At 45.4% G+C, this 18786-nt stretch overlaps 1 protein-coding gene across 1 annotated transcript in view; it reads left to right on the top strand.

Annotated features, from left to right (window-relative positions):
• LOC137519344 (protein C-mannosyl-transferase DPY19L1-like) overlaps positions 1-18786 on the top strand; it is a 1198743-nt gene that overhangs the window by 500347 nt on the left and 679610 nt on the right. Inside the window, exon 8 of the mRNA XM_068238294.1 lies at positions 13742-13843. Within this exon, the coding sequence (XP_068094395.1) occupies positions 13742-13843 (102 nt within the window). The remainder of the gene's footprint in view (positions 1-13741; positions 13844-18786) is intronic.

The following is an 18786-nucleotide window of genomic DNA, read 5'->3' on the forward strand; positions in this document are numbered from 1 at the left end:
ACAATGGAATGGTTTAAAACAAAACCTATCCATGTGTTAGAATGGCCCAGTCAAAGTCCTTATCTAAATCCAATCGAGAATCTGTGGCAAGATCTGAAAACTGTTGTTCACAAACTCTGTCCATCTAATCTGACTGAGCTGGAGCTGTTTTACAAAGAAGAATGGGCAAGGATTTCAGTCTCTAGATGTGCAAAGCTGATAGAGACATACCCTAAAAGACTGGCAGCTGTAATTGCATCAAAAGGTGGTTCTGCAAACAGTATTGACTCTGGGGGCTGAATAATTATGCACACCCAACTTTGCAGTTATTTATTTGTAAAAATGTTTGGAATCATGTATGCTTTTCGTTCCACTTTTCACGTGTACACCACTTTGTATTGGTCTTTCATGTGGAATTCCAATAAAATTGATGTTTGTGGCAGTAATTTGAAAAAATGTGGAAAACTTCAAGGGGGCCGAATACTTTTGCAAGCCACTGTATATACTTTGGTACTTACCGTATATACTCGCATATAAGCTGACCCGCATATAAGCCGACCCCCCCCCCCCCCCCACACACACTTTTACCTGAAAAATCAGGTAAAATAATTGACCCCCATATAAGCCGGGGGTAGGAAATGCTGGATTGGTGCAGGCCGTGTGATCCCCCCAGTGTGTCCCAGTATAGCTAGTATAGTGCCCAGTATGGGTAGGTAGTGCCCCAGTATAGCTAGTATAGTACCCAGTTTAGCTAGTATAGTGCCCAGTTTAGCTAGTATAGTGCCCAGTATAGCCAGTATAGTGCCCAGTATAGGTAGGTAGTGTCCAGTATAGCTAGTAAAGTGCCCAGTATAGCTAGCAAAGTGCCCAGTATAGCTAGCAAAGTGCCCAGTATAGCTAGCAAAGTGCCCAGTATAGCTAGTATAGTGCCCAGTATAGCTAGTATAGTGCCCCAGTATGGCTAGTATAGTGCCCCAGTATAGCTAGTATAGTGCCCCAGTATAGCTAGTATAGTGCCCAGTATAGCTAGTATAGTGCCCCAGTATAGCTAGTATAGTGCCCCAGTATAGCTAGTAAAGTGCCCAGTATAGCTAGTAAAGTGCCCAGTATAGCTAGTAAAGTGCCCAGTATAGCTAGTAAAGTGCCCAGTATAGCTAGTATAGTGCCCAGTATAGCTAGTATAGTGCCCAGTATAGGTAGGTAGTGGCCAGTATAGTGCCCAGTATAGGTAGGTAGTGGCCAGTATAGCTCCCCGCTCCCTCCGCTGCTATTACCTGTTTAGGCAGCGGCTTCCTCTTCCCCGGTGCTTCCTCTTCCCCGCTCTCATGCGCGTATGAAGTGATCACAGCAGCGCGCCCGGCGCTGCTGCTGTGAGGATGCAGGGGGCAGGAAAGAGTGTGGCTCCCTGTAGCGGCGATCTGTATCGCCGTTATAAGGGGAACCGCTCTTTCCTGCCCCCTGCACCGTCACAGCAGCAGCGCCGGGTGCGCTGCTCTGATCACTTCATATGCGCATGAGAGCGGGGAAGAGGAAGCCGCTGCATAAACAAGTAATAGCAGGAAGGGGGATCGGGGGCCGCAAACCACGGACCACCAGGAAAGACTCGGATACAAGCCGACCCCCCAACTTTTGACCTTTTTGGGGGGTCAAAAATTCGGCTTGTATGCGAGTATATACGGTACATATTATCCCATCTGGAAAGTTTGGCAGCTTTTTGTTAAAGTTCAGTTTGATCCCCTAGCCAGATCTAACCTTTTTGGAAAGCTGAAAGTCTCGGCTTTCCTTTGCACTTGGTCCCGAGTCAATGTGATGCCCCATTCCCAAGTTAAGGGGGGGAGGTTGGGGGACAGGTATCCCCTGCACTTTTGCTGTTTTGCTGCAGAGAACACAGTGAAATTGAGTCTCCTACCCATGTTAATAAGACAGAGAGGAGACGAGGGTGCATAGCTGCACTGCTCCTTCATCTGTAATGAGAAACCCAGGGCACTTGACAAAAGTTTTGAAGACACAGATTTATGCTGCGAAAAAAAGACCTACCGGGTGTGCTGCTTATTATGGTGTCGGGTTTGTCCCATACATCTGTAATTGCACTTTCTGCAGCCAAGTTATCCTTCAAAACCCCATAACTTGAGAACTGAGCATCATACCGACTTGGGACCCAGTGCAACAAACTTTCAGCTTTCCAAAAATGGTCAGATCTTCCTAGGGGGGCAAACAGAACTTTAACAAAAAGCTGCCAAACTTTCCAAAACAGATAATACATAAGTACCAATACTTTTAATCACACTATACGGCAGACGCCGTTTATCCTGGTTGTCAGTTCACAAACCTCTCAAGCTGCCTGCTGCTTGCTTGTGTAAGACAAGCAGAGCAGAGTGGAGTTACCCCTCACACAAACTGAGCCAGCTCCTGGCATTAACCTCCCTGGCGTTCTGGACAAGCTAGGCTCGTCCAGAGATGCCGGAGGTCACTGCTCAGGCCTCGCTGGGCTAATTTGAATATTTTTTTTGAACACGCAGCAAGCATTTTGCTTGCTGCGTGTCCTACCTGATCGCCGCCGCTACCTGCCGCGATACAGGGCCCTCCCCAGACCCCGTGCACTGCCTGGCCAATCAGTGCCAGGCAGCGCTGCGGGGTGGATCGGGACTCCTTGTGACGTCACGAAGTCGATGACGTTCGTTGCCATGGCGACGGGGGAAGCTCTCAAGGAAATCCCGTTCAGAACGGGATTTCCGGACGGGTCATTGCGCCGGTGGCGATCGGAGGGCCGCCGCAGGGAGGGGGGAATCATGTAGCTAGCGCAAGGCTAGCTACATGATAAAAAAAAAATGTGCAAAAAACGTTGCCAATCAGAACGCCAGGCAGGTTAAAGAGAACCAGAGACGAAGCACCGTCATGTATTTATCAGTGGGAACATGACAGTAAACACCTACCCTGCTTTTAGTTTTATTCTTCTCAATCTAATCTATCTGTTATCAACTGTGATAAGAATACACCGACTATTCAGTCGAGGTTTGACCTGGAATTATTATAGCTGAGTCACTCTTCTGTGGAGTCTTTTCAAGCCCAAGCCTTCCCCTCCTGGCTCAGATTTCATACTCAGAGCTGTTGACATTGGAGGGGCTGCTGCTGCTGCCGAGAATGATGCTCTGAAACAGACAGTGTATCTGTGTGCAGCCAGTCATTATCTACTGTATGCAGTTTCATTTCTATGAGAGACACTTCCTACAGGCAGCCACACAGCATACCAGAATAATAAAGTTGAAAGCAGACAGATGAAAGCCTGCTGCAGCCCTGCTTGTCTATAGTCTCATAGACAGCACATCCAGAACAGTTTATAACCTGGAAGCAGAAGAGATATGAGCCGGCGGCCATATTGGATATTTCCTGGAGCAATAATGGATAAAAAACACTCAAAAAGGCACTCCAGAGTGCCAAAATTATCAGGTAGAGCATTTATTCTTTACAAGCTATCAACTGATATGTTTATTTTGTGTGAATCGTTCATCTCTGGTTTCCTTTAAGAGCTCCTGCAGACTGTGGCTTACAAGTGTAAAGCACACAGAGCAGCGTGGAGCCCTTTAAACACAAACTTGGTTCCTCCTGCACATCCAAGACATCCAAGACACCTTAGTGCAGATACTCCTACACATGAATGCAGCCGCCTATAGCGGTAGGTAGCATTTGTGAGGAGTGGAAATACACCTGATCCAGGACTGAAGTTTAGTGGATGGAGGAGCATATGTGCCAGTACATCTTGTGGAGGAAGATCGCTGGAAAGACCTGGTCCCCGATTCTGAGTGTGACAAGAGCTCTTCATCCGACCAACCCATATGGGCTAATTGGCAAGAACCTCAGGTGAGATTATTTCACAGTTGGCTAACCAGCATTCTCAAATTGTCTATTAAGTGTGCTCTTCCCCCTCTCTCCTTTCCTTTTCCCTTTGTCCTTTACAGATATCTTCACCATGCAGAGTGGCTTTTAAAGGAGCGGTACCAACTAACACACTTTGCCTAAACTTTACATCGGTATTGCCAAGATCGCTCCCTCTGTCGAGTACAGAGGTCAAACAACCCTTTCTTTCTCAACTTTATAGCTGATCTGAAATTGCACAGTCCCAAATATGATCTTGTAGAGCGGAGGTCAACACAACTTTGTCATCAACATGGACTACTGCTATAATAAAGAGAAAATTTGAGAATCCTTGGATATTGATTGCATCTCATTGTTCAATACCACCAATACACACTCAAATCCGGCACATGCCAAAGTTAACCTCCTTAGCGGTAACCCCGGGCTACACACGGGGTAGCCGCCGCGGAGGATCACATGGCCCCAGGACTTTTTTGTTTTTTTTTTAATTGTAGCATATGCTTTAGCTAGCGGTTCGCTAGCTAAGCGTATGCATAAAGTTGCTCCTGCCCCCCGCAATCGCCCGCAATAGCTTCCGCTATACGTACCCCCCAGCATTCCCACGCCGGCGCAGCCGCCCAATCGGCTCCAGGCTTCGTGATGACGGCAATCGGTATTGCGGCTGACGTCGATGGCATCATGACGTCATCTCCGATTGTTGCCATAGCAACGCCGGAAGCCAAACGGGAAAATGCGCTTTCCGCGGGATCGTGGCGAGGTATGTATAGCCGGCGCCGGTCGGCGGGCATGGGGGTGACTGGAGCAACTTTTAGCATACGCTTAGCTAGCGAAATGCTAGCTAAAGTGTTTGGAAATTTTTTTTTGGGGGGGGGCAAAAAACCTCCTGGCGGACGCAGCCTCAGAAACTGCGTACTGCCAAGGGGGTTAATGCGCAACCTTGAAAGCCTTTTGGAAAAATACATTAAATACAATCTGGATCTTCATTTCATGAAAATGTATCAAAAAGCAAAGATAAGTGTCAAGAGGTCTAAGGCCACATACAGACATCAGACCATAGTCTTTGGAAAATGAAAGATCACAGACCAATCTTACCACCCTTCCTGTAGTATAAGAGCCATACTCTACACAGTCTTTTCTATGGAGCTGAACTCCACATCAGGAAAAAATCTTTGCAAGATGCTGCACACACAGATTCTGTACAGACACAAAAGATCAGTATCTGCAAAAGATCTGTCCCTGCCAAAAATCCATTCCTGCAAATTGCAATGATAGTCTATGAGATCTGCAGATCATCATACACACATGATTTAACTGACATTCATCTGCAGATCTGAAAATCCATCCTGGTGGATCTGATCTGCAGATGAATGTCAGTTAAATCATGTGTGTATGATGATCTGCAGATCTCATAGACTATCATTGCAATTTGCAGGAATGGATTTTTGGCAGGGACAGATCTTTTGCAGATACTGATCTTTTGTGTCTGTACAGAATCTGTGTGTGCAGCATCTTGCAAAGGTTTTTTCCTGATGTGGAGTTCAGCTCCATAGAAAAGACTGTGTAGAGTATGGCTCTTATACTACAGGAAGGGTGGTAAGATTGGTCTGTGATCTTTCATTTTTCAAAGACTATGGTCTGATGTCTGTATGTGGCCTAAGATCGAATATCCAATCTGCCTTCATGGAAGACACAGCCTTTACAGATGATTGGGACAACTTTTGGGATTTAAAATCCCTAGAAGCAATGGATTTAATCATTGATAAACTCATGGACATTACACAAAGACTTCAACCGGAAACACAACAATGTACAAAAAAACTGGAACCCTTTTCTATGGAAGATGTATACAAACAGTGGAACAAAAAATAAGTCAACGATTACATCAACTGGAAAAAGATACATATCATTCTAAATTAAAGCGGATCCGAGATGAAAAACTAACTATAACAAGTAACTTGTCTGTATATCTACTCTAAAGTTTAGATAGTTTATACAGCAAATCTAGCTGCAAACAGCTTTAACCACCCTGGCGTTCTATTAAGATCGCCAGGGCAGCTGCGGGAGGGTTTTTTTTAATAAAACAAAAACTTTTTTATGCAGCCAACTGAAAGTTGGCTGCATGAAAGCCCACCAGAGGGCGCTCCTAACCCGTATTTCTGATCGCCTCCGGCGATCCGCAGTAACAAGGAAGGCCGCAATGAGCGGCCTACCTTGTTTCGTTTTGCTCGTCGCCATGGCGACGAGCGGAGTGACGTCATGGACGTCAGCCGCCTCCGATCCAGCCCTCAGCGCTGGCCGGAACTGTTTGTTCCGGCTGCGCAGGGCTCGGGCGGCTGGGGGGACCCTCTTTCGCCGCTGCACGCGGCGGATCGCCGCGCTGCGGCGGCGATCAGGCAGCACACGCGGCTGGCAAAGTGCCGGCTGCGTGTGCTGCTTTTTACAGGGAGCAAATCGGCCCAGCAGGGCCTGAGCGGCAGCCACCGGCGGTAATGGACGAGCTGAGCTCGTCCATACCGCTAAGGTGGTTAACAGTATATGATTATTTATTTCTGTGATACAATGAGGGCAGCCATGTTCTGTTTGCGATCATTGCACACAGTCAGGCTGATCTGCATCTCCAGCCCTCAGCCTGTGAAAACTTAATTCCCCTCTCCTCCTCCCTCCTACCCTCTGCCTCTGAAATCTGTGGCTAGTAACACCTCCTCCTGCCCAGAATGAGCTCCCATGAGCCCTTGCAACATGGATCTGAAAGTGACAAGGCACTGGAGAAGCTGTGAGTGAGGCTTGTTTAGTTTATAGGGAATTAGAGTATTTAAAAAAAAAAAAAAAAGAAAAAGAAAGAAAGTATTTGGCTTGAGGAATGCCCTATAAACTATATGAAAGGAACACAATTATGCAATGAGTAAATGTTTATCTCGGATCCACTTTAACCAAATTCAGGCAGGATTAGGAAGACTACCACCATGGCTTTAAAAGAGCATGGAAATGCCCTATATCTTATACTTCACAGAATTCAAATTCTGACACACCGTTACCAACCATCATTAACAATATTAATATACATAAGACCCAACCAATAACCAACCCACCAATATCCAGAAAACCACTTCTGCCTGCTATCTCAGTACCTCCTTAGTAAATTAACTCACAACAGTCCCAATATGCAAATAGTTCACAGGAAACACAAACCATGTCCGTTGGGACCTGACCTATAAAGTACTAAAAAGTGAAATAACGAATTCACTGGTGATCAACCGGTTTCATTGGTGTTTCATTGCCGGTATGACCACATGTATGATTGCAAACAAAATGTGGAATACCTCCAAACTAGAGCTTATGAGGCTGGCTCTTGTAGTCTTAATAGGGAATTACCCAATGCAGAGGGATCTTTGCTGATTTTTGAGTTAAGGCGGATCCTGGGGTGTAGCTATCCCCACTGTAAAGGTCAGGAGGATTTGTCCACAATAAACAGAGAAGTGCAAGATAGCTCAAACTGGATGTGACAGATGATGTATGATCAATGGTGTGACATGAATGTCAAACACCACCACTTGCCAAGATGAACACACCTGCCACAAGTGTATAATCCATTGGCTATCTAAAGCACTGCCTTCATAGCAGGCATAAGGTGCTGGAGGTAAACAATAAAGGGGTGCAAATTTTATACAGTGCTAGTGTCTATTCGATTAGTTTCACTCAAAGATAGAGCTTTGTCAGGAAAATATAACACAATGCAAGAAAATAATAAACAATCCCCCCACCAACAGATTCCCACAGCAACAGCCCAAGTCGGAGCTCTGCCCACTGTGCTTCTTGATTAGCGGAAGCACAGTGAAAGGCATTGAAGGCGGAGACCTGTGGTGACGATGACGCTGTGTTTCAGTGATTGGAACGCAGAAGTGAGGTGATGAATACTCCGTCTGCTTGCTGCCGCATATATGGAGGGGAAAAGAAGCAGGAGAAGGGGACCCAGGTGTGTGTGTGTGAGGTTCTAGCCCCCTTCCCCGCCACTGTCCCTGCTTCCCCTCCTCCTTGCTCTGCTTCCCCCTCCTGGGGCAACTATGCTAGCTACACTGGGGGCAACTAGACTACCACCACTGGGGGCAACTGTGCTAGCTACACTGGGGGCAACTATACTAGCTATACTGGGGCAAATATACTACCTACTTGAGGTTTCCTTTGATGAAGAATGGCCCTACTATCTTTTTACCCCATATACCACACCGTCATCTGAAGGCAATTGTCTATGCTGTGAAGATACGAGATGTGCAGCACCTGAAACTACGGATACTGGAAGCCTGTGCTAGCATTTCTCCTGTGTCGTTGCTATCAGTGTGTGAAGAGTGGGAGAAGAGGGTTGCATTGACAATTCAACACAATGGGCAGCACATTGAACACATTTTAGTGGTCAGAAACTTGTAAATAACTCATGAAAGAATAAAATTATGTTAAAACCAAGCACACCATTGTTTTTCTTGTGAAATTCTCAATAAGTTTGATGTGCAACATGACTCTCTTTTTATTGAAAAAACAAAAGTTGGATTAAAAATGGCCGACTTCAAAATGGCTGCCATGGTCACCACCCATCTTGTAAAGTTTCCACCCTCACACGTACTAATGTGCCACAAACAGGAAGTTAGTAGCACCAACCATTCCCATTTTATTAAGGTGTATCCATATAAATGGCCCACCCTGTATACTAGCTACCTATACTAGGGACAACTTTATTACATATACTGGGGCAACTATGCTACCTATACTGGCACAGCTATATTACCTGTACTGGTGCCACCTATACCTGGCATTACCTGGCGTGGCGCGCTTAGTATGCCGCACTTGCTCCTTTCCTTTTTTTTGGGGGGGGGGGGGGGGGGGGGCTTGTGAGCTCCACCTGCCAACCATTGTGCCCCTTTTGAGCCCCCCAAAAATCTGAAGCTGGAGCCGCCACTGGTTCTAGTGGCAGTGAACAGGGTGAGGAGTGATCATTTACAATTCTGTGCTGAATGCTTTCAAGTCCTAGGAGATGTAGCATGGTTCTGCATTAAAGGGAACCTAAACCCAACGAGGAAAAATGAGTTTCATTTACCTGGGGCTTTTAGCAGACCCCTGCAGCTATCCTGTGCCCTCGGCGTCACTCCTGGATCCTCTGGTCCCCCACCGGCAGCTAGTTTTGTTTTTGCCGGCTCGGAGTTGGCTGGCCGCCACGCGTATCATTCAACGCCTTACCGCGGTAACTGGACGCTATAGCGGGTGTCAACGTGTACAAAGATACGTGTTGACACCCGCTACAGCGTCCTGTTACCGCGGTAACGCGTTCAATGATGCACGTGGTGGCCCCCCGACTCCGAGTCGGAATAAACAAGACAAGCTGCGGGCGGGAGACCAGAGGATCCAGGAGTGACTCCGAGGGCACAGGATGGCTACAGGGTGCTGCTAAAAGCCCCAGGCAAGTGAAACTCCTTTTTCCTCGTTGGGTTTAGTTTCCCTTTAAAGAGAGTCTGAAGCGAGAATAAATCTCGCTTCAGACCTCATAAATAGCAGGGGCACGTGTGCCCCTGCTAAAACGCCGCTATAGCGCGGCTTAACGGGGGTCCCTTCACCCCCAAATCCCCCTCGATACACCCGGGGAGCGCTTCCTGGTTGGGGCAGGGCTAACCGCCGCAGCCCTGCCCCACGCGCGTCTGTCAGCGCGTATCTCCGCCTCTCCCCCGCCCCTCTCAGTCTTCCTTCACTGAGAGGGGCGGGGGAGAGGCGGCGATGCGCCGCTGACAGACGCGACTGGAGGCAGGGCTGCAGCCGTTAGCCCTGCCTCCAGGAAGGGAAATTCTGCGACCTTTCTACGACACACTTTTGCGGGGGGTGGGTTGGGGGTGAAGGGACCCCCGTTTAGCCGCGGGATAGCGGCGTTTTAGCAGGGGCACACGTGCCCCTGCTATTTATGAGCTCTGAAGCGAGATTTATTCTAGCTAGAGATTTATTAAGCATGGCTACCGCCTGAGGGAAAAAGCTGTTCCTGTGACTAGGATTGCAATTAACCGGGATCTTACTCATGCAGACAAGAGCTGGAAGATGGAGTGAGCAGGGTGAGAGGGATCAAAGGCAATCTTGGTCGCTCTCTTTCTGCACCTGCTAGTGTAAAGTTTGTAAAGGGAATGTAAGCTAAAGCCAATTATCCTTTCTGCTGTTCAGATGATGTGCTCTAGTCTCACTTTTTTTAGTACTGAGCTGGAGCCGAACCATACTGCCATAGATGATGTCATGATTGATTTGATGATCGCAGTGTAGAACTGCACCATTCATTTTTTAGGTAGACCAAACTTTTTCAGCTACCGTGGATGGTACATTCTTTGTTGTGCTTTCTTGATGATAGTGACGGTATTTTGTCTCATTTTAGGTTGTTTGAGATTGTGGACGCAATAACGAAGAAACTATGACCAGCACCATCCAATGTATGTAAGCTCTTTTATTAGTCAAATGACATAGCAGACAATAAAGGTAGCTAGCTTTATTGTCTGCTTTGTCATTTGACTAATAAAAGAGCTTAAATACATTGGATGTTGCCGGTCATATCTCTTCGTTATTGCACTGGACCTGTAGTGCTGCCGGATCAGACCAAGGCACATCTGAAGATTACTGAAAGAGGTGCCTCACTACTTCTCAGATTGTGGAACAAAGAAACTTGAATGACTTTACCTGGGTTATTGTAGATCAATTTATGGTTAGGGGAGGTGCTGGGGGAAGATCTCCTAAAGTCTATTATCATCCGCATGAGTTTAAAAGCATTTAGTTTCCAAGTTGTTGCTGCTGCAAGTTGTTGCTGCCTGTATGCAGACTTGTCCCCATTTTATATGAGATCAACTACTGTTGTATTATCTGCAAACTACAGAACCTTAACAGATGGATCTGTGGTGGTGCAGTCGTTGTACAGTCAATACAGCAGTGAGGAAAGCACACAGCCCTGGGGTGCACCAGTACTGACTGTCAAAGAGCTTGTTTCCCAAGTCTAACCTGCTGTCTCCTCTCGGTTAAGAAATTGGTTATCTATTTGCAGATGAATTCAGGTATGTGTAGCTGGGAGAGCTTGCTGTGTAGAAGAGATCGTATTATGGTATTAAACTCCGAGCTGAAATATACTAATAACATCCTGGTTTAGGTTCCTGGGATGTCTAGATGCTCTAGTTAGTACATAATGCTTGCACATCTTTACAGCATCATCTGCAGATCTATTAGACCCATAGGCAAATTGCAGGGGATGGATTTCAGATAAGCCATTATAAGTTTGTTTTAAATGTTTTCATGACCAGTGATGTCAGGGCAACAGGCCTGTAATCATTTAGACATGTAGGTTTTGATTTTTTAGGAAATGGGACAATGGTTGAGCATTTAAAACAGGTAGGGACCATTGAGATTTCCAGAGATGATTTGAATACGTCTTTCTTAATATTTTGTCTTTTGAAAAGTTTGTTTACATCTGTTTGGCATATTGGTAGAGCGTGCAAATTTGGGGACGGGTTAGCGGACTGGTCTTGTGTTGTGGATGATCCCCCATTGCGTCAGTTTGGATGCTTCCAGTGCATCACACCACATTAATTGTGCAAGGCTCCATTGACTCTGCAGTGGCTGGACAGAGTACTTGTTAAAGTGAACCTCCGGACTAAAAATCTACTCAGCAGAACTGAAAAGGCTTGGTGTTTATTTAACAGTTTCACAGCATCAGAACTTTGTTTTTCTTATCAAAGCATCATTTTTAGCTGCAATTTTAACTAAGCTCCACCCATCAAAAAAAAAGGCCTGGGCTTTTTTTCCCTGATGCTGTGCAGAGCGTGATTGGATTTCCTGTGTTGTTGTTCATGTTGCCTAGCAACTGGGAGAGGTGCTCAGGACACAGGACAGTTGGAACTGTGTATCATGCTCCCTGTCACCTCCTTTCAACCAAAAAGATGGCTGCCATCATGAAATCAAACATTTGCCTGTTCTTTTAAAACAGGTAGAGTAAGAGATTATATTACCTATCTATTTTAATTAACATAACTAATGTAACTTAATGACAGTATGTTTGTTTAGGCTGGAGTTCCTCTTTAAGGGCTCTGCCACTCACACAGGAGACCAGGGTTTGAATCTCGGCTCTTCCTGTTCAGTAATCCAGCACCTATTCAGTAAGGAGACCTTGGACAAGACTCCCTAACACTGCTACTACCTGTTGAGTGTGCCCTAGTGGCTGCAGCTCTAGCGTTTTGAGTCTGCCAGGAGAAATGTGTGATATAAATGTTCTGCGTCTTCCCTTGTCTTCATTGAACTTGCAGCACCTTGCGGTAAGAAAGGGTACCGCAACACAGGCTTACAATGTGTGCAAGGGCCCTAAAGTGAATCCAACTACCGTATATACTCGCATACAAGCCGAATTTTTGACCCCTAAAAAGGGGGCCAAAAGTTGGGGGGTCAGCTTGTATGCGAGTCATGTTGGTCCGCGGGTCCCCCGCTCCCCTTACGTCCGCCGCCATTTCTATTACCTGCCCACATCTTCTATTCTTCTCTCCGTGCTTGTAAACATTCACAGCAGCGCGCCCGGCGCTGCTACTGTGACGAGGCAGGAGGCAGGAAAGAGCGCGGCTTCCTGTTACTATGGGAACCGCTCTTTCCTGGCTCACCGCTCGTCACAGTAGCAGCGCCGGGCGCGCTGCTGTGAATGTTTACAAGAACGGAGAGAAGAATAGAAGATGCGGGCAGGTAATAGCAGCGGCGGTGGGGGTGGGGGGAGCGGGGGACCAGCGGAGGGGACCCGCGGACCAGACTATACTACCTACACTGGGCACTTTACTAGCTATACTGAGCGCTATACTGAGCACTATACTAGCTAAACTGGGGCACTATACTATCTATACTGAGCGCTATACTAGCTAAACTGGGGCACTATACTATCTATACTGAGCACCATACTAGCTAAACTAGGGCACTATACTATCTATACTGAGCACCATACTAGCTAAACTGGGGCACTATACTATCTATACTGAGCACCATACTAGCTAAACTGGGGCACTATACTATCTATACTGAGCACCATACTAGCTAAACTGGGGCACTATACTATCTATACTGAGCACCATACTAGCTAAACTGGGGCACTATACTATCTATACTGAGCACCATACTAGCTAAACTGGGGCACTATACTATCTATACTGAGCACTATACTAGCTAAACTGGGGCACTATACTATCTATACTGAGCACCATACTAGCTAAACTGGGGCACTATACTATCTATACTGAGCACTATACTAGCTAAACTGGGGCACTATACTATCTATACTGAGCACTATACTAGCTAAACTGGGGCACTTTACTAGCTATACTGAGCACCATACTATCTATACTGAGCACTATACTAGCTAAACTGGGGCACTTTACAAGCTATACTGAGCACTATACTAGCTATACTGAGCACTATACTAGCTATACTGGGCACTATACTAGGGCACTATACTAGCTATACTGGGACACTATACTAGCTATACTGGGACACTATACTAGCTATACTGGAGCACTATACTAGCTATACTGGGGCACTATACTAGCTATACTGGGGCACTACCTACCCATACTGGGCACTTTACTAGCTATACTGGGACAAACTAGGGGAATAAGGCGGCCAGCATTTCCTACCCCCGGCTTATATGGGGGTCAATCATTTTCCCCTGGTTTTTCAGGTAAAAGTTGGGGGGTCGGCTTATATGCGGGTCGGCTTATATGCGAGTATATACGGTAAATGCGCTTTGAGACCTCATAGTGTTTATGTGGTAGATGTGGGAGGTGAGTACATGACATGAGGTGTTATATATAGCATTCTTGCATTGTACAAAATGTTTGTTTTTGTTTTGTTTTTTTAGGCACATATATTCAACATACTCAAATCAAAGCTTACTAGCTACAAGGATTTTGACACATTGATGTATACATGCGCACCTGAATTTGACTTCATGGAAAAAGAGGTACTGTTTTCTGTACAGACTGACTAGTGGGGGGACATTCTGATGCCTAGCTATCCCAACTTTAGTTGCCAGTAAAATATTTGCTATAAGAACTTTATAATTGAGAGGGATCTTATCCAGGCCTGTATTAAACAAAGCCAAACAAGGATCTAGAGTCCATTTAGTCCTGTCAAGTACTCTATAAAATGAAAGCTAGTCATCCAAAGTCTTCAATTGTAAGAGCACCCTTACCATATGTGTAGTATATCTCCTAGTCCTAGCCCAGTGCAATTTCTTCCAACATCTGTCAGAATTTGTATGGTGAAAGGCGAAACGTTTATTTGGGGTAACATACCATCTCATTCGCATTTTTTTATATTCTATGTGATTAACACAGTGAAACACTATTAGTGAGAAATCAATTTCTCTTTTCAAAGAAGATGGTTCAAAGGACTTCCTAAGATATCTTTCCTAGGATTTAATTAACCAGTTACTCATTAATAGTGAGGTGTTTAGTGCTTGATAAATAGATGCAGTCCCTTTGAAAAGTTTAAATTGTGAGGGAAATAGTTGAATGGTTTCTTGATGTAGTTTCCCTACCAAGAAAAATGTTCTGTTGTATTAACCACTTGAGGACCACAGTCTTTTCGCCCTTAAGGACCAGAGCCTTTTTCTCCATTCAGACCACTGCAGCTTTCACGGTTTATTGCTCGGTCATACAACCTACCACCTAAAGGAATTTTACCTCCTTTTCTTGTCACTAATACAGCTTTCTTTTGCTGCTATTTGATTGCTGCTGCGAGTTTAGTTTTTATTATATTCATCAAAAAAGACATGAATTTTGGCAAAAAAATGACTTTTTTAACTTGCTGTGCTGACATTTTTCAAATAAAGTAAAATTTCCTATACATTTGAGCGTGAAAGTTATTCTGCTACATGTCTTTGATAAAAAAAAAAAACATTCAGTGTATATTTATTGGATTGGGTAAAAGTTATAGCGTTTACAAACTATGGTGCCAAAAGTGAATTTTCCCATTTTCAAGCATCTCTGACTTTTCTGCGCACCTGTCAGGTTTCATGAGGGGCTAAAATTCCAGGATAGTACAAATACCCCCCAAATGACCCCATTTTGGAAAGAAGACATCCCAAAGTATTCAGTGAGAGGCATGGTGAGTTCATAGAAGATTTTATTTTTTGTCACAAGTTAGCGGAAAATGACACTTTCTGACAAAAAATAGAAAAAAAAAAAGTTTCCATTTCTTCTAACTTGCGACAAAAAAAAATGAAATCTGCCACGGACTCACTATGCTCCTCTCTGAATACCTTGAAGTGTCTACTTTCCAAAATGGGGTCATTTGTGGGGTGTGTTCACTGTCCTGGCATTTTGGGGGGTGCCTAATTGTAAGCACCCCTGTAAAGCCTAAAGATGCTCATTGGACTTTTGGCCCCTTAGCGCAGTTAGGCTGCAAAAAAGTGCCACACATGTGGTATTGCCGTACTCAGGAGAAGTAGTATAATGTGTTTTGGGGTGTATTTTTACACATACCCATGCTGGGTGGGAGAAATATCTCCGTAAATGACAATTGTTTTATTTTTTTTACACACAATTGTCTATTTATAGAGATATTTCTCCCACTCAGCATGGGTATGTGGAAAAATACACCCCAAAACACATTATACTACTTCTCCTGAGTACGGCGATACCACATGTGTGGCACTTTTTTGCACCCTAACTGCGCTAAGGGGCCCAAAGTTCAATGAGTACCTTTAGGATTTCACAGGTCATTTTGAGAAATTTCGTTTCAAGACTACTCCTCACGGTTTAGGGCCCCTAAAATGCCAGGACAGTATAGGAACCCCACAAATTACCCCATTTTAGAAAGAGTACACCCCAAGGTATTCCGTTAGGAGGATGGTGAGTTCATAGAAGATTTTTTTTTTTGTCACAAGTTAGCGGAAATTGATTTTAATTGTTTTTTTTCACAAAGTGTCATTTTCCGCTAACTTGTGACAAAAAAAAAATCTTCTATGAACTCACCATACTCTTAACGGAATACCTTGGGGTGTCTTCTTTCTAAAATGGGGTCATTTGTGGGGTTCCTATACTGCCCTGGCATTTTAGGGGCCCTAAACCGTGAGGAGTAGTCTTGAAACCAAATGTTACAAAATGACCTGTGAAATCATAAAGGTACTCATTGGACTTTGGGCCTCTTAGCGCACTTAGGGTGCAAAAAAGTGCCACACATGTGGTACCGCCGTACTCAGGAGAAGTAGTATAATGTGTTTTGGGGTGTATTTTTACACATACCCATGCTGGGTGGGAGAAATATCTCTGTAAATGACACATTTTGGATTTTTTTTACACACAATTGTCCATTTACAGAGAGATTTCTCCCACCCAGCATGGGTATGTGTAAAAATACACCCCAAAACACAATATACTACTTCTTCTGAGTACGGCGATACCACATGTGTGACACTTTTTTGCAACCTAGGTGCGCTAAGGGGCCTAACGTCCTATTCACAGGTCATTTTGAGGCATTTGGATTCTAGACTACTGCTCACGGTTTAGGGCCCCTAAAATGCCAGGGCAGTATAGGAACCCCACAAGTGACCCCATTTTAGAAAGAAGACACCCCAAGGTATTCTGTTAGGAGTATGGTGAGTTCATAGAAGATTTTTTTTTTGTCACAAGTTAGCGGAAAATGACACTTTGTGAAAAAAAAAAACAATACATATCAATTTCCGCTAACTTGTGACAAAAAATAAAATCTTCTATGAACTTATCATACACCTAACAGAATACCTTGGGGTGTCTTCTTTCTAAAATGGGGTCACTTGTGGGGTTCCTATACTGCCCTGGCATTTTAGGGGCCCTAAACCGTGAGGAGTAGTCTTGAAACCAAATGTTGCATAATGACCTGTGAAATCCTAAAGGTACTCATTGGACTTTGGGCCCCTTAGCACAGTTAGGCTGCAAAAAAGTGTCACACATGTGGTATCGCCGTACTCAGAAGAAGTAGTATAATGTGTTTTGTGGTGTATTTTTACATATAACCATGCTGGGTGGGAGAAATATCTCTGTAAATGACACATTTTTGATTTTTTTTACACACAATTGTCCATTTACAGAGAGATTTCTCCCACCCAGCATGGGTATGTGTAAAAATACACCACAAAACACATTATACTACTTCTCCTGAGTATGGCGATACCACATGTGTGACACTTTTTTGCAGCCTAACTGTGCTAAGGGGCCCAAAGTCCAATGAGTACCTTTAGGATTTCACAGGTCATTTTGCAACATTTGGTTTCAAGACTACTCCTCACGGTTTAGGGCCCCTAAAATGCCAGGGCAGTATAGGAACCCCACAAGTGACCCCATTTTAGAAAGAAGACACCCCAAGGTATTCCGTTAGGGGTATGGTGAGTTCATAGAAGATTTTATTTTTTGTCACGAGTTAGTGAAAAATGACACTTTGTGAAAAAAACAATAAAAATCCAATTTCCGCTAACTTTTGACAAAAAATAAAATCTTCTATGAACTCATCATACACCTAACAGAATACCTTGGGGTGTCTTCTTTCTAAAATGGGGTCACTTGTGGGGTTCCTATACTGCCCTGGCATTTTACGGGCCCAAAACTGTGAGTAGTCTGGAAACCAAATTTCTCAAAATGACTGTTCAGGGGTATAAGCATCTGCAAATTTTGATGACAGGTGGTCTATGAGGGGGCAAATTTTGTGGAACCGGTCATAAGCAGGGTGGCCTCTTAGATGAAGGATGTTTTGGGCCTGATCTGATGGATAGGAGTGCTAGGGGGGTGACAGGAGGTGATTGATGGGTGTCTCAGGGGGCGGTTAGAGGGGAAAATAGATGCAATCAATGCACTGGGGAGGTGATCGGAAGGGGGTCTGAGGGGGATCTGAGGGTTTGGCCGAGTGATCAGGAGCCCACACAGGGCAAATTAGGGCCTGATCTGATGGGTAGGTGTGCTAGGGGGTGACAGGAGGTGATTGATGGGTGTCTCAAGGTGTGATTAGAGGGGGGAAATAGATGCAAGCAATGCACTAGCGAGGTGATCAGGGCTGGGGTCTGAGGACGTTCTGAGGTGTGGGCGGGTGATTGGGTGCCCGCAAGGGGCAGATTAGGGTCTAATCTGATGGGTAACCGTGACAGGTGGTGATAGGGGGTGATTGATGGGTAATTAGTGGGTGTTTAGAGGAGAGAAGAGATGTAAACACTGCACTTGGGAGGTGATCTGATGTCGGATCTGCGGGCGATCTATTGATGTGGGTGGGTGATCAGATTGCCCGCAAGGGGCAGGTTAGGGGCTGATTGATGGGTGGCAGTGACAGGGGGTGATTGATAGGTGATTGACAGGTGATCAGTGGGTTATTACAGGGAATAACAGATGTAAATATTGCACTGGCAAATTGATAAGGGGGGGTCTGAGGGCAATCTGAGCGTGTGGGCGGGTGATTGGGTGCCCGCAAGGGGCAGATTAGGGTCTAATCTGATGGGTAACAGTGACAGGTGGTGATAGGGGGTGATTGATGGGTAATTAGTGGGTGTTTAGAGGAGAGAAGAGATGTAAACACTGCGCTTGGGAGGTGATCTGATGTCGGATCTGCGGGCGATCTATTGGTGTGGGTGGGTGATCAGATTGCCCGCAAGGGGCAGGTTAGGGGCTGATCGATGGGTAACAGTGACAGGGGGTGATTGACGGGTGATTGACAGGTGATTGACAGGTGAGCAGGGGGGATAGATGCATACAGTACATGGGGGGGGGGGGTCTGGGGAGAATCTGAGGGGTGGGGGGTGATCAGGAGGGGGCAGTGGGCAGGGGGGGGATAAAAAAAAATAGCGTTGACAGATAGTGACAGGGAGTGATTGATGGGTGATTAGGGGGGTGACTGGGTGCAAACAGTGGTCTGGGGGGTGGGCAGGGGGGGGGTCTGAGG

The sequence above is a fragment of the Hyperolius riggenbachi genome, chromosome 5 (assembly GCF_040937935.1).
Source record: "Hyperolius riggenbachi isolate aHypRig1 chromosome 5, aHypRig1.pri, whole genome shotgun sequence".
Classification (NCBI taxonomy): Eukaryota; Metazoa; Chordata; class Amphibia; order Anura; family Hyperoliidae; genus Hyperolius; species Hyperolius riggenbachi.